At 39.7% G+C, this 14,422-nt stretch overlaps 1 protein-coding gene across 1 annotated transcript in view; it reads left to right on the top strand.

The window, feature by feature from the left end:
- The first annotated feature begins 377 nt into the window (after nt 1-377).
- LOC127450315 (caskin-2-like) overlaps nt 378-14,422 on the top strand; it is an 86,129-nt gene continuing 72,084 nt past the window's right edge. Inside the window, exons 1-3 of the mRNA XM_051714312.1 lie at nt 378-636; nt 2,306-2,422; nt 4,156-4,705. Of these exons, the coding sequence (XP_051570272.1) occupies nt 4,612-4,705 (94 nt within the window). The 5' untranslated portion in view covers nt 378-636; nt 2,306-2,422; nt 4,156-4,611. The remainder of the gene's footprint in view (nt 637-2,305; nt 2,423-4,155; nt 4,706-14,422) is intronic.

The following is a 14,422-nucleotide window of genomic DNA, read 5'->3' as shown; positions in this document are numbered from 1 at the left end:
AAACTACTTCAGTCTGTGTGCATTGAATTTATTTAATACACGAGTTTCACAATTTGAGTTGAATTACTGAAATAAATGAACTTTTCCACGACATTCTAATTTATTGAGATGCACCTGTATATGTATATATATATATATATTTAATCTTTGTAATCTGTTGCTCATTCTCAAAAACACTAATAAAAGCACCTATAGCAGGGTTTCAGTAGAGGTGAAAGAGCTTCAGTGAGTGGCAGCAGATCGGATCGCTCATCCAGAGGGCGACAGAGCGGCACAGCTGCAGCCGAGCGGGCGACAGAGCTGCACCTCCCACTGGGAGGACCGATCCGAGCCGCTGCTCTGCCGCCAGACTCCTCTACTGCTGCTGGAGCCTTCAGCACACTCTCATGCAGATCGCTGCCAAAGCTCAGTATGAAGTTTCTCGACACGGAATGAAGAGAAAACAACTTTTTAAAGACTTGAGTGAAGGTAGCTGCAGTCAAGGGTGTTCACATGAACAGTAAAGCGTGTTTATCTGTTGAGAGTTGACTTTGAAGTGGACTTTGAGTGAGTCGGGACTGGAGAGACACTGATCCCGGACCCGCTGTTATGACAACAAACCGACAGCGAAAAATGAGTGTTTAAACGAATTTAATGGTGAGTATGTTCATAACTCAAGGAGAAATACTGTTTGGACTGACTAATGGATTAAAGTCTAACCTTGTTGTGAAATCAGGCTGGATTTCAACTAGTTTGTTTTAAAAATGTGTTTTTAAATTGTGTTTTTCACCCAGATATCCTTTCGATCTTTAGTTTTCTTCTACGAATAATCACCAGTAGTGTCCGTCAAACTACCATCGGAATTACAGCTGTTGTTACTAGTTAAAAAAATAGTAATACATTAATACGAGATCTACTTCAAACTGTGTGAGAAGCTTTCAGAATATATGTTATGCAGAAATGTGTTATCTAATTTGTTTGTTTATTTCTGCACACATGTGACGTCTACATGTTCATGGGTGGTGTGCTGGTTAAATATCTGTGTTAGTAACCATAAGGTTGTAGGTTCAAATCCTGCAAGAGTTGAGCCATGGACTGTCAACATTGTTTTTTTTATCAAGGAAGGTTACATCAAGACAACTGAACCTGTAATAAGTGCACTGTGACATGCTTTGGATAAAAAGAAGAGTCATTATTAACATTGATGTCATGTCAACCGATGTTTTGCATCCTCTAAAATAGGCATTCTTATACTTTCTCGGCCTGGGACTCAAATATAACGTCAAATATAGATGCAATATGCTGTAACTTTCCTTGCCATAATGAGCATCTGTAAACATGCTCATAAAGTCCAATCAAAACAGTATAGCCATATCATAACAACGCTCCACCCTGCCTCAAAAATCTCCCATATTGTCAGCGGTTTGGCAACAAAGCGAAACCGCATGAAAAGGCCGAATATTGGCCCTGAGGGAAACCAAAAGGAGGACGTTATCATAGCTACTGAGAATGACAGCTTTGCCTACTCCCTCACTTTTCCGTCTTTTTTTTGGGTGTGTAGAGAAAGCAAGGCCGTGAAGGGTTATATAACAGAGGACAGATTATGCTCATATTGCTTTTATTTTGTTATCCCCTTTTCTTTCAGTTTGGAATGCCCAATTCCCATTAGTTAGTAGGTCCTCGTGGTGGCGTGGTTACTCACCTCAATCCGGGTGGCAGAGGACAAGTCTCAGTTGCCTCCGCTTTTGAGACCGTCAATCTGTGCATCTTATCACATGGCTCGTTGTGCATGACACTGCGGAGACTCCGCGATCCACGCACAATTTACCACACGCCCCATTGAGAGCGAGAACTACTAATCGTGACCATGAGGAGGTTGCCTCATATGACTCTACCATCCTTAGCAACCGGGCCAGTTTGGTTGCTTAGGAGACCTGGCTGGAGTCACTCAGCACACCCTGGATTCGAACTCATGACTCCAGGAGTGGTAGTCAGCGTCAATACTCGCTGAGCTACCCAGGCCCCCAGATAATGCTCATGTAATGCTCACACTATGACCGAGCCACTGGGCTGCCTGACCACTAAATGTGGAGTTGACATGTGCTACACTGGACATGATTATTGTTGTTTTCTTTCCCCTAAACAGTATACTCCTGAGGAATTTTTCTGACCGCACTTTATGACCAGCGTTTGCATTGCTGTATGATTTTTGGCTTACCGTTAAGCCTATGATTTGATCTGTGAGTTGTCAGCTAAAAATATCTTGTTGGCATGCCGTGTTTCATTTGGATTCTTTTAACTGTTTCTTTTCACTTCTACTTTTAAGGGTTCACAGCTAAGGCAAGCATCACTATTACTACTGCTCATATTTCGGGTTGGGGATTCAAACAAACCTCTAACATTAGGGCCTGAAGCAGTCTGTGCAAGACTTGGCCAGTACATTGTAAGTGTGTTGTCCTGTTGTACATTCTTAACGTGTGTTCTGCTGACTGTGGCCGCAACAAACCTTCATTAGGGTTCCCGTATTTTGGCCAAAATAAAGACGTCCTGTACGTCCCGTATTTAAGTGGCAAAACACTTAAGGGGGACCCACCCCTGTCCCTCACATTGAGCATCGTCCATTTAAAGCGCACAAATTGTGTCTTGTATTGAAGCAACAAAACGGCACACGGACAGTGAAACACTAATGAGCGATTGAATGAGTGAAACAAAAATGAGTGATTTGTAAATTATAATCACACTTTGCTATATTTAAAGCTCTACAACTACACATGATATGATGTTTTACCCTGTGAATTTCATTGTTTTTTTTTAATGTACAGTAATTTCAATTCAGTTGATTGCAACACGCTCCAAAAAAGTTGGGACAGTCGAGTGATTGTACAGGGTCTTCGTTGCCATCTAATGCACTTAGTAGTGTGCCACACATTCTCAATTGGAGATGGTTAGGACTGCAGGCAGGCCAATCTAGCACCCACACTCTCTGCTTACACAGCCATTCACTTGTAATCCGGGTAGTATGTGGTTTGAAGTTGTCCTGCTGGAAAATGCAGGGACATCCCTGGAAAAGACGCTGCTGGATGGCAGTATATGTTGCTCCAAAATTTTTACAAATCTGCATCATGGTGTTCTCACAGATGTGCAAGTTACTCATGCCATAGGCACTGAACCACCCCTGTCTAATACAGACACTGGCTTTTGGACCTGACACTAATAACAGCTTGGATGGTCCTTTTCCTTTTTGGCCCAGATAACACGACGCCTGTGTTTTTCAAAAACGTTTTGAAATGTGGACTCTTCAGACCAAAAAACTCGTTCCTCTGTTCTACTTTCCATCTAAGATGAGACCGAGCCCAGAGAAGTCGGCAGCACTTCTGGACAGTGTTGATGTAGGGCTTCTGCTTTGCATAGTAAAGTCTTAACTTGCATCTGTGGATGCAGCAGCAAGTGGTGTTGACTAACAAAAGTTTACTAAAGTTTTCCCACGCCCATGTTCATGATGTCCATTACAGACGAATGGCGTTTTTTTAAGACAGTGATGTCTGAAGGATCAGAGATCACGCGCATTCACGAATCATTTTTGTCTTGCCCTTTATGCACCGAGATTTGACCAAATTCCTTGAATCTTTTAACTACATTGTGTGTTGTAGAGGGTGAAATGCTACCAATTTGTCTTTGGGGAACATTGTTCTCAAAGTGCTGGATTATTTGCTGAAGCGTCTGTTGGCAAATTGACAAGTCTTGAACGATCCTTGCTCTAGAAGGACTAGGCTGTTTTTGGAGGCTCCTTATATACTATGACACGATTGCCACACCTGTTTAACATCTCCTGTTTCACATTGTCAGATTGTTACTAGTCTTAAATTGCCCGTCTCAACTTTTTTGGAGCGCGTTGCAATCATCTGATTTGAAATTACTGTACAATTTAAAAAAACAAACAATAATATTCACAAGGTAAAACATCATATAATGTGTAGTTGTGGTGCTTTCAATATAGCAAAGGGTGAATACAATTTACAGATCATTCCTTTATGTTTTTATTAGCATTTTTCATACTGTCCCAACTTTTTTGGAATTGGGTTGTAAAAAGTAATCTTCTGTTCTCAGAGCTTTGCTGTGCTCTCTACTTGGCTAATGTATTAACAGTACTGTTTTTCTTGCCGACTCCTTTTTCAGGTTCTGGTCTGCTGGACCAAACAGTTCTGCTCCAGTCTTCAGCAACCTTCTAAACCACAGCATCAACAGACCTCTGTTTTCACAGAAACTGAGCTCCACGCAACCCAAACCAACTACCCAGAAAAGGCCCTAGAAAATTGAGAGCCAAAAACCGGAAGAAATTCATTGGGCAAAATAGATTTTCCATTTCCCCGGCCTTCCGCATCCATAACCAGACAGAACACTGAAATTGACGGTCTGTTGATTTTGATGATGTAATTGTTGGAGAGATACGGATATCTGGTAGCTAGTGATTCCGGTAGTTGTCTGGCTGTCAGTTACGCCGACTGAAGTAAGTGTTACCAGAAGAGAGAATCCTGGGATAGGTTCATGTGGCGGTCTTGCCGCTGGATGGAGGTGTAAGGGAGGAGCAGGAGTCTTGTGGAACGCTGGTGGAGTTTTGGCTGGTAGGAGATCATGGGAAAAGAGCAGGATCTTCTGCAAGCGGTCAAGAATGGAGATTTAACCACGACACAGAAACTGTTGGCCAAGGTCAAAGCCAGTAGAAGCAGTGAGTAAAGGCTAATTTATTCTTACTGGTCAAACATGTTTTGTTTGATTTGCCTAAAAATTATGACAAAATGTTTTGACTACGTTTTTATTTGGCTTAGGTGTTCGCTTTGTGATATTTCTCCTGTTCACTCACATCTATGAAATTCTTGACTTTACAGAACTCGGCTAGTTAGAAGAGCGTTGATGATTGGTTAAAACTAATCGTGGGTATGCTTTGGATGTGATTTTCTTTATTTATATTCCTCAACAAACTAATTTTAAAATGATGATGCACGTAGAATAGAAGCAGGCTTTGTTTACCTCAGAAAGATTCTCTTCAGACTGTTTCTTCGCAGACTGTACACACTGTGAATTCCGCAACCGAAATTCAGCTTCTGAAATCGGCCTGTGCTTACCGAAATTCACACCTCTGCCACCATTGGCCAAAGCTGGAAGTGTTTTTGAGTGAATTTCTGGGTGAAATGTCCACTAATTCTCTGGAAATTTGCAGTGCTTTCTACGGAATTGTGTGGGTACAGATTCTGGGCAGATATTCTGTGATCAAACACATTTGCAGATAAAGCCCATTTATTCCAACGATAAGAGTTATTTTCAGAGTCAAAGTTTAGGACCCACTTGTCAGCTCAACAGTAATAAAGGGTGGCTGTTGTTATGGTTAAGCATGTCTTTTGCTTTTTTTAATGATCCGATGTGAATGAACTGAGTGAATGGAGAGCCCCATTCATGCCTCTTTCCCCAATCCCACCAATTAGTCCTTGCTGGAAGTTTATCTTTTGTGCTGGTTCATGTTCCACAATAGGAACATGATTGGTCTTTGAAACACCTTGCCAACAGGGCCGTGATAGCATCAACAGACTCGACTCGACCTTTGCATTTTACTCTACTTTTATCTCATTATAGCGGTACATTGAGAGCATGCTGTACTGCATTACCCACTCACTCAACTCCAGCATGAAGAGCATGTGTTCTCTGTGATGTGGTCCAGTGGGAGTCTGTAAAGTGGAAGAGAGATACCCCCCCTGACGGTCATCAGAAGAGGGATGGGGTCTTTTCTCTGTTGCAGTCTGTACTGCTAATTTATAAAGAAAGTTATTAAAGCAGTAAGCTTCTCAAGTTTATTTACTATTGTAAAGTAGGTGTAGATTTGCATGATGTGAAGCAGAGTGGCTTATTGCTTTATATAAAATGATGACATCAGTAATATGATAAAACACAATTCATAGCACTACAAATTTATGTAGGGGTGGGTAAAAATATCGATTTTCTGATGCATCGCAATTTTCATTTGACAGTCTTAATATCGATTCTTAAATCCTAATATCCTAAGAAGCACATGCATATGCTACAAAATTTTGCACTATAGGTCCGTCGAAACAGTATAGTTTTAAATAAATAATAAAAAAAGACTATTTACATTGACCTAATCACAGTAATGATGACTTAGCCTAAATAATTAGAAGCCTAATGAAAGAAAAATAACTAGTCTTATAGAAATAAGGTGCTAATTAAATTTAGTTTGAACACATAGCATCTTAAAGTAAAAATTCAGTGTCGAATTGAAAAGGTTCAAGATGCTATGATTATGCAAATAATACAAATTATGCATGTAAATAGTAAACATGTAACATATATATATATATATCTGCAATTAATTGTATATTATATTAAAACATCATATTTATTGATGGAATACATGGAGTTTGTGCATTTTAAAAAAGCTCAAATGTGACCAAAATGATGAAAAACCAATGATGAAATAAAATGTATAAAATTAATAATTTCATAATGTACCAAGATAGAAGGTCCCCTGTATAATTAACAGCATTAGCTGAGAGTTTCTTTAATATGTCAGCAAAATGGACACTGTTACTGAAATATACCCATATGAATTGATATTGTATCGTATTGAATCGAATCAAAATCTGAATCAAATCGAGAGCTTATGAATGGGAATCGAATCAAATCATGAAATCTGTATAAATACCCAGCTCTACATGTATGGGTTGCATTCTCAGCGCTGCCGCAACGGGAGCTATTGTGGGAATTGGCATAGTCAATGACTTTCAGGTCACGGCAGAACAGTTTTAAGAAAATTTTGCTGAGCAAGTTGGTTAAACTGTCGACATGCTTATCTAGTTACATGAATAATAACACATTTGGTGTTTTAAGGTAGCTCTGTCGCCCCCTTGGGCCATTTCCACAGTAATGCCAGAACGCATGTTAAGCATGTTCAGCAGGTCAGTTTTCTCGCAATACGTTGCCCAATAATTCACATCTATGTTTGCGTACTTGCATAGTGTATGTTTACAGTTGGCAAACAATGTTGCAACTTAATGCATTAAAATGATTTGTAATTTATTTGAAGTCACAGGTGTGAGTATATCGTCTATATTACAGGAACTTCAAGCAAGCTTCATCCAATTAGATTCTGGAGCCAGAAATATGCGTATTATAAATGTAATTTTTGGTCTTTTACTTTACTGCACTTACCTTTTTATCTGCACGTCATGAGAGGATCACTGCACTGGCAGGAAATTCTCCCATGCATTCACACCTGGAATGACTTTAACTCTAAATATACCTTTTACCTTTCAGTTGACCTTTTTACATGTTTGTGAAGATACTAGTAGTAATTATCCATTAGAACACAGAGGAGTTTGTCTTTTGAAGTTTGTGTCCTCTTATTGGGATGGTGTCTGTAGTTATTGCAGGTTAGCTGTATTTTTTACTGTGCCGCATGGGAAAGAGTCACTAAAATCAAGCTGGCTACTCAAAATGCATGGCAGCACTGTATTGATATTCCTCAAACATTCTGACTAGGGTTTGTTCTAAACTCCTAGCCTGAAGCTCTGACTCCTAGCCTAGCTCTGACACAACTTTTCATTTACACAGAACTAAAGTCTTTCTAGCAAGTCAGTCCACTGTCGGCCATCTTTAGAATGCTCCCGGGAGGTTATTTCCAGTCATGCCAGTGCAGCTCTTATCTACTTGAATGGGGAAAGACTGAAATCTCCAAAACGGTTGGTCAAGGTTATGATCAAAGAACATATTTCTAATCAGCAATAAAATTTGATAATATTGGAATCATAAATTGTTCTTCTTTACCCCCAATTAAGTTAAAACACGCAATTTTCCCGGCTTGTATAGCTAATGCGCATGCACATTCTCGAGTTAATTGACAGGCAATGTCTGTATCTAAATGTGACTTTTACCTGTAAGGTGGAACTTCCTTTCTACATCCATTGACCATTGGGTGCTAGAGCTTCTTGGTTGGGTGTTCCAATTTCTCCCATTAATTTACATAGAAGTGGTTCAGTCTCTGACAGAACCAAAGCCTAAAACCTAAACTTACCTAAAACTTAAAAAGGATTCTTTTGCTGTCTTGCAAGCACTGCTGTTTCCTTCAGGAAATACAAATGTAGTTGTTTTAACACCTGGTCACCAAGATATCTCATTTTATAATTGACGGGCAGGTTTTTGAGGGGGAAAAAAACAGGTTTGTGCTTGGACTCAAGCTTCAGGGTTAGATTTTGAAGGCCAGCAAGAGGTCAGTATGATAACCCAGCACCACCTCCGCTATTCTTTCCCAAGAGTGTGTAAACATACACAGATAACGTACCCACTTCAAGGGAGGATGGGGTCACAAGGCGATCTCGGGTATAACCTCCTCTTTTGTCTTATCAACCCAGAATCAACGCCCGAGCAATTGTGCGAGCGACAAGCTGGCTGAGTAATTGCTCCATAATGGCATCTTTAGTGTGCTTGGGGTCATAAATGCTTTCATACAGTCATTAACACACGGCGAGCTTTTGTGGCCCTCATCCTTCAGGCTGGAGAAGGCCTGGCCAGCTGACTAGCCTACCCAGCATGCCTCTGCCCCTTCGTCCCTGCCCCTTTGTCTGAGTCCCTGAGGGGCTGCGCCACAGCCTGTCAGATTACCCACGATCCTTTGTTGAAACTCACAGCTTCACTAATTCATCACCTTGTGCTTTATACACGTGCTCATGAAGGCTGCGCATTGCCACGGCGCGCAATGCAACAAACAACACCCTCTGATGCATCCATCGATGATGAATGCATCTATTGCGCCCATTCCTCTTTGACATCTGCCATCACAGGATTGCTTTCACCCCAAATCAGACACTCATAAATCATGAACCAGATGGTGCCCAGACAGATTAAATGGCATTAAAGGAGAGACCCCCAATGCTTACTTTTTATTCTTATTTCTGTTCTTATTACCTATTTTTGATCTCCGTGTTCATGTCAGGTTGAAGGCTGTGGAAAGTTTTGTGAGTCAGGAGGACGTCGGATCGGATGTAGGCCTGCTGCTGATTCTGGACTTTTGCTGGACTGACATTTGCTCCCTGACCTCTTTTCTTTCCACCTTCATAATAACAGATGGACTTCCAAATATGGGTTGGGATTCTACAAGTATTAGTTTGTGTGTGTAATAATGTTGCATGATAATCCATGGTGTAATTCTCTACGATTTCCATTTTCCCAGATGTTTGGTCCTCAAAATTGTGTTGCTTTTAATATTGGGATGTTTACAAGAGCAAAACATGTTATTCAAGCCAAGCTTAAAGCTGATGTGTGTCATTTCTGCACTGTTAAGGGGCTTCCATATGACTCGCACTGGGGTGTCAAGGCACTGTTCAGTGTTAGCTCCACAAGCTTTACCGAATAATCCCCACAATTGTCATTGCTTAAATAATCAGATAGTCCCTCCCCAAACTCACACCACTGGTTGAGTCAATGTTGCGATAGCGTCACAGAGCCACAGTGTACACACTTGTTGCAAAAATCAACTTGCAAATGCCTACTTATAATTATCTCTGCACAGATGGGATAACTTAACATCGAAAAATAAACACATTCATTTTAAAATCATGTTGTAACCTACGCAATAAAGCAGCAGGTGTTTTGTCCTAACCAACTATAACTGACAACATTTGTCGGCCGTTTGGCATCACACGGTTGCCCTGCCCACAGTGAAATCTCATGAAATTATTGGTGCACTGTAAATCAAATGTCTTCTGATTGACAATAATAAGGGCTGTCACGATTATGAAATTTGGTTGATGATTAGGTCCAATTGTGAAACAAATAATTGCTATTATCACGAGTAATTGTCTGTTTTAGGGCTTTCAAGCATAAAAACTAGGATTTGAGAGTGATCCCAGCATGGACCATCGATGTCTTGATTCATTTCAGCATGGTGTAGGGAGATACAGATTTACTCAACCAGTCTGGCTTCTCTTCATATTGGCTCTGTTTCCTCTCCTCGTCCTGCTGCCCCATTACTTATCCATAGTAAAACTGTCTGCTTTGACAAATTAATTGACCGTTCTTGGAAAACAGAGGTTTGATTACTCACTCCAGTTTTTAGGGTTATGTAGTTAGACAAGACTACAAGTCCACCTGAGTCATAATCAGACACAGGAACCTGATGAATTAGTCATAACAGCTTTGCTTAAACTGATCTGAGCCCACCTCAGCTCAGTTGTAGGGTTTCTTGTTAAGTTCAAGGCTCTGATGCTGGCATACAGAACAGTCATTGGGTCTGCTCCAGCTTACCTAAAATCATTCCTTCAGAGCTACGTTCCCACCAGAAGTCTGCATTCTGCAAATGAGCACCAACACAAAGAGGCACTGTCCCAGGCTTGTATATGTGTGTGTGTGTGTGTATATATATATATATATATATATATATATATATATATATATATATATATATATATATATATACACACACACACACACACACACTCTACCGGTCAAAAGTTTTGAAACACTTACTCATTATTTATTATAATTTATTTTCACATTTTAGAATAATAGTAAAGTCATTAAAACTATGGAATAACATAAATGGAACTATGGGAATTATGTTGTGACTAAACAAAATCCAAAATAAATCAAAACTGTGTTATATTTTAGCATCTTCAAAGTAGTCACCCTTTGCCTAGAATTTGCAGACATGTACTCTTGACATTTTCTCAACCAACTTCTTGAGGTATCACCCTGGGATGCTTTTTAAACAGTATTGAAGGAGTTCCCATCTATGTTGGGCACTTAGTGGCTGCGTTTCTTTTATTATTTGGTCCAAGTCATCAATTTCAAAAACTTTGTTTTTTTTTTCATTACATTTTGGTTTTATAATGAAATAAATTAATATGATGGCACAATTATATTTTTGTCTACAAAACTAATTTCAAACATTTAAGCATACACCTTCAGATCAAAAGATTTTTAAGATCATGAGAAACATTTCGATCAAGTGTTTCAAAACTTTTGACCAGTAGTGTGTGTGTGTGTGTGTATGTGTGTGTGTGTGTGTGTGTGTGTGTGTGTGTGTGTGTGTGTGTATTGTTGCTCTCTAATCTCTGTCTTGACTAGAACCTTCTGATGCAACTGAAACTTTGTAATGCAGCACTTTTCGTGTTACTCTCTCCTTAAGATGTATCGCTTATGTTATATCCTTCGTCATTTTGTTAGTTGCTTAGGATAAAAGCGTCTGCTAAATGAATAAATGTAAATATCTTGTGTCGTAGTGAAATTATTTACAGACCTCCAGCACCTCAGATCAATGCAGCAGAATTTCATCAAGTTTCCTATCAGCACTCACTCTCATTTGTGTCTACTTTCATTTCAATTACTGTGAAATACCAATGTGGTTTTGATTATTTACAACAAATTGGACACATGTTTAGATGGATCATAAAGAAGCAGCCATGGTTTCTCAATTTGTAATGACAGCTCTCTACATTAGAGCCACACACAAGTTTCATTTGATCCTCTGAACAAGTGACTGTAGTGGTTTTTCTTTCATAACTCAGTGGTTGAACTGCATGTTTATGAGATGCTCCTTAATATCCAGTGAACCCCCACCATGACTGATGGCAGCAGGGAAAGCTAATGAGATTGAAGGGAACATGCAAAAAAAATGTTTAGACCGACTGTGAAATTTGGTCTCTGTGTTGCAGTTGCCTGTTGAGTCTACCGCTTGCTTGCTAAATGTTTAATTGCTTTGCTAATGAGAAACGTCTCAGATGCATGTAAAAGGCAGACTGATCTCACAGTGAATTCAGCAACAGTAGGTTGACCGTTCTTGAGCTAAACTTGTTCTGTGCTAACTGAAATTCAATGCAATGCCCCCAGTGGCCATAGTGGGAAGTGTTTTTGAACATAAGAGCATGTGTGACCTCCCGTTTGCGGGTGAAATGCCGACAGAGGGGTGCTAAAAGCGAGTTGTAAAGCAAGTTGTTTTTATCTGTAAATTATGTTAAACAGTGGACAGGACAGCATATTTTATTAACTCTACCCTCTGACCCACACCCCAGTCCTAAACCTAACTGTCAGTGGAGTAAAATGTAATCTAAAAGAAAGAAAAGAAAAGAGAAGCTCCGAATTGTGGTTGTCACTGATTATGCGAATGTGATTACTTCTAGGTTTTATCGCGGAACGAGAACCTGAGTTTTAGGTGCTACTGACACAGCGTGCTATTGGTTGTGCCACAGGAAAGGGTAAGCATGCTTGAACTGATGCATAAATTTCAGATAGGAGTTGCCTCTTGTCAGTAAATTGGCAGAAGGGGATGTCGTCCCCCTTAACATTAAAATATAAAAATAAATGAGTTCAATCATTGTGAAATTTGCAGTGTTAATTTTATATTGGCAACAAAATATAATAAAATATATCTTAAATGTATGATAAATTGTTTAAGATCATGCTACAAACAGTTAATCAAAGAACTGTTGACAAAATCGCTCTGAAAAATGGAAAGATTTTGAGGTTTTCTTAGAAATTCTGGAAAAAATAGATGAACCTTTAATGACCTCCACATGAAGTCTGTCAATTAGAGTCCTAAAACAAGATCTTTCTTAACAAGAACAATTCAGCATTCAAGCTTAACATTGGTTGAAAACGTCCTATTTATGTTGTGTATTTGCCCTCACCCTAATTGTTTTCTCTCTGGATGGCTTATCTCATCATTGTTGTGTCCATCAGACACACAGACGCAGTATTTAGCTTGTGAAAGATAAGCTTCGCGATTACTGCAATTATTTTCTCCCTCTGAATGAGGATTCAGACTTTATCTTCCAGACACAGATGACTTGTGGAGAGGAAAGCTACAGTCCTGCCTGAGGCCAGAATACTGTTGAATAAACCAAAGAACCTTGCATGCCTCAAATGGAACTTTGCCGTATTTTAGCTAACACAACCAGTCAAAAGTTTGAACACTCTTGACTGAATTTGTTTCTCATGATCTTGGAAGCATTTTGATCTAAAGGCTTATGCTAAAATGCACAAAATTAGGCCTAGTTTTTAGACCGATATAAACTGTGCTTGTTTATGAATTTCATCACAGTTTTTTTTTAATGGATGAGTTGAAATTGATTGTGAAGGAAAAGCAGCTAACAAGTGTTCACGGGTTCAGGTCCCATGGAAATCAATAAGTAATCTCATTCATTCAAAGAATGGTAAACATAATTCAGAGCTTTCATTTTTCTGTAAGATTACATTTTTACTTGGGTGACGGTTAGGTTTAGGGTTGGGGTTTAGGGTTAGGGGGTAGAATTAATAAAATACTGTATGCTTTCTTCTTAACTGTATTAAATCGTTTTCAAATAAAAATACAACTTGTTTCCGTCGCCACTCTGTGGGCATTTCACCTGGAAACTGAAGTCCACATGTGTCCATATTCTCAATAACACTTCCCGCTTCGGCCACTGGGGACAGTTATTAAAATTTCGGTAAGCACAGACCTATTTCAGCAGCAGAACTTTCTACCTACTGTTGCTGAATTCACAGTATGATCAGTCTGAAAATATACAGTAATTAGGTTTTTTAACCTTTTGTAGTCACTACATAATTGCTACAATTTGTGATATTTCATAGTTTTGATGACTTTATTATAATTCAAAAAAATTGGAAAACCGTAATAATTAAGAATGAGTAGGTTAGTCCAAACTTTTAACTAATAGTGTACATGCACAAACAGCCTCCATTGTGCATGCTCAGCCTTTTTTTCTTGCTTTTTTGGCTCTGTTCAGGAATGGAAAGTTTCTATATAAGAGCACACAGTTCTTAATACGACCCCAGAGCGGAGCTCCATAACACTGCAGTCAATTAATGCCTAAGCCCCACCGCCTGCACCATGCAATGTACGTGACTACAGCAGGGGTCTTGGGCATGTTTTTTCTTTTCCACTCAAGAATGCCGGAACAGAACCTGGTAGTACACTGGGAAAATGGGTCAGGATTGCTTCAGAACACTATACTGTGTGACTTATGAGTCACAGCTGCCTTGAGCTGGAGCTTTATAGTGTTACGCAGATATTTTTCTGGAATTCTTCTTGCTCTGAGTGTGCCAGCCATTGTCCAGGCTGCGACATAACACTGAACTTGAATGACGGGGAAAAAATGAATAAGAATAGAAGAGATGATGTCAGCTTGAGGGAATGTGTGCCCTGTAGCGCTGCCTCTATCCTCTAATGGGCATTGAATGTGTTCAGCAGGTACTGCAGAGGAAGTCGGAATGCTGCTTCCAAATGTTCCAATAGCCTGAATAAGCCCCATCATGTCGAGTTACTGACATGCGGCATCTCCCATCAGATATTTTTGCATGGGTTCAAGCATGTTTACCTTCTCCTGTGACGCGACCGGAAGCGTGTTGCGTTGGTTGCATGGGTCACCTGGGTTCTCGTCCT

The sequence above is a fragment of the Myxocyprinus asiaticus genome, chromosome 13, assembly GCF_019703515.2.
Source record: "Myxocyprinus asiaticus isolate MX2 ecotype Aquarium Trade chromosome 13, UBuf_Myxa_2, whole genome shotgun sequence".
Classification (NCBI taxonomy): domain Eukaryota; kingdom Metazoa; phylum Chordata; class Actinopteri; order Cypriniformes; family Catostomidae; genus Myxocyprinus; species Myxocyprinus asiaticus.
The sequence above is the reverse complement of the archived record's forward strand: the minus strand, read 5'-3'. Positions and strand labels throughout refer to the sequence as shown.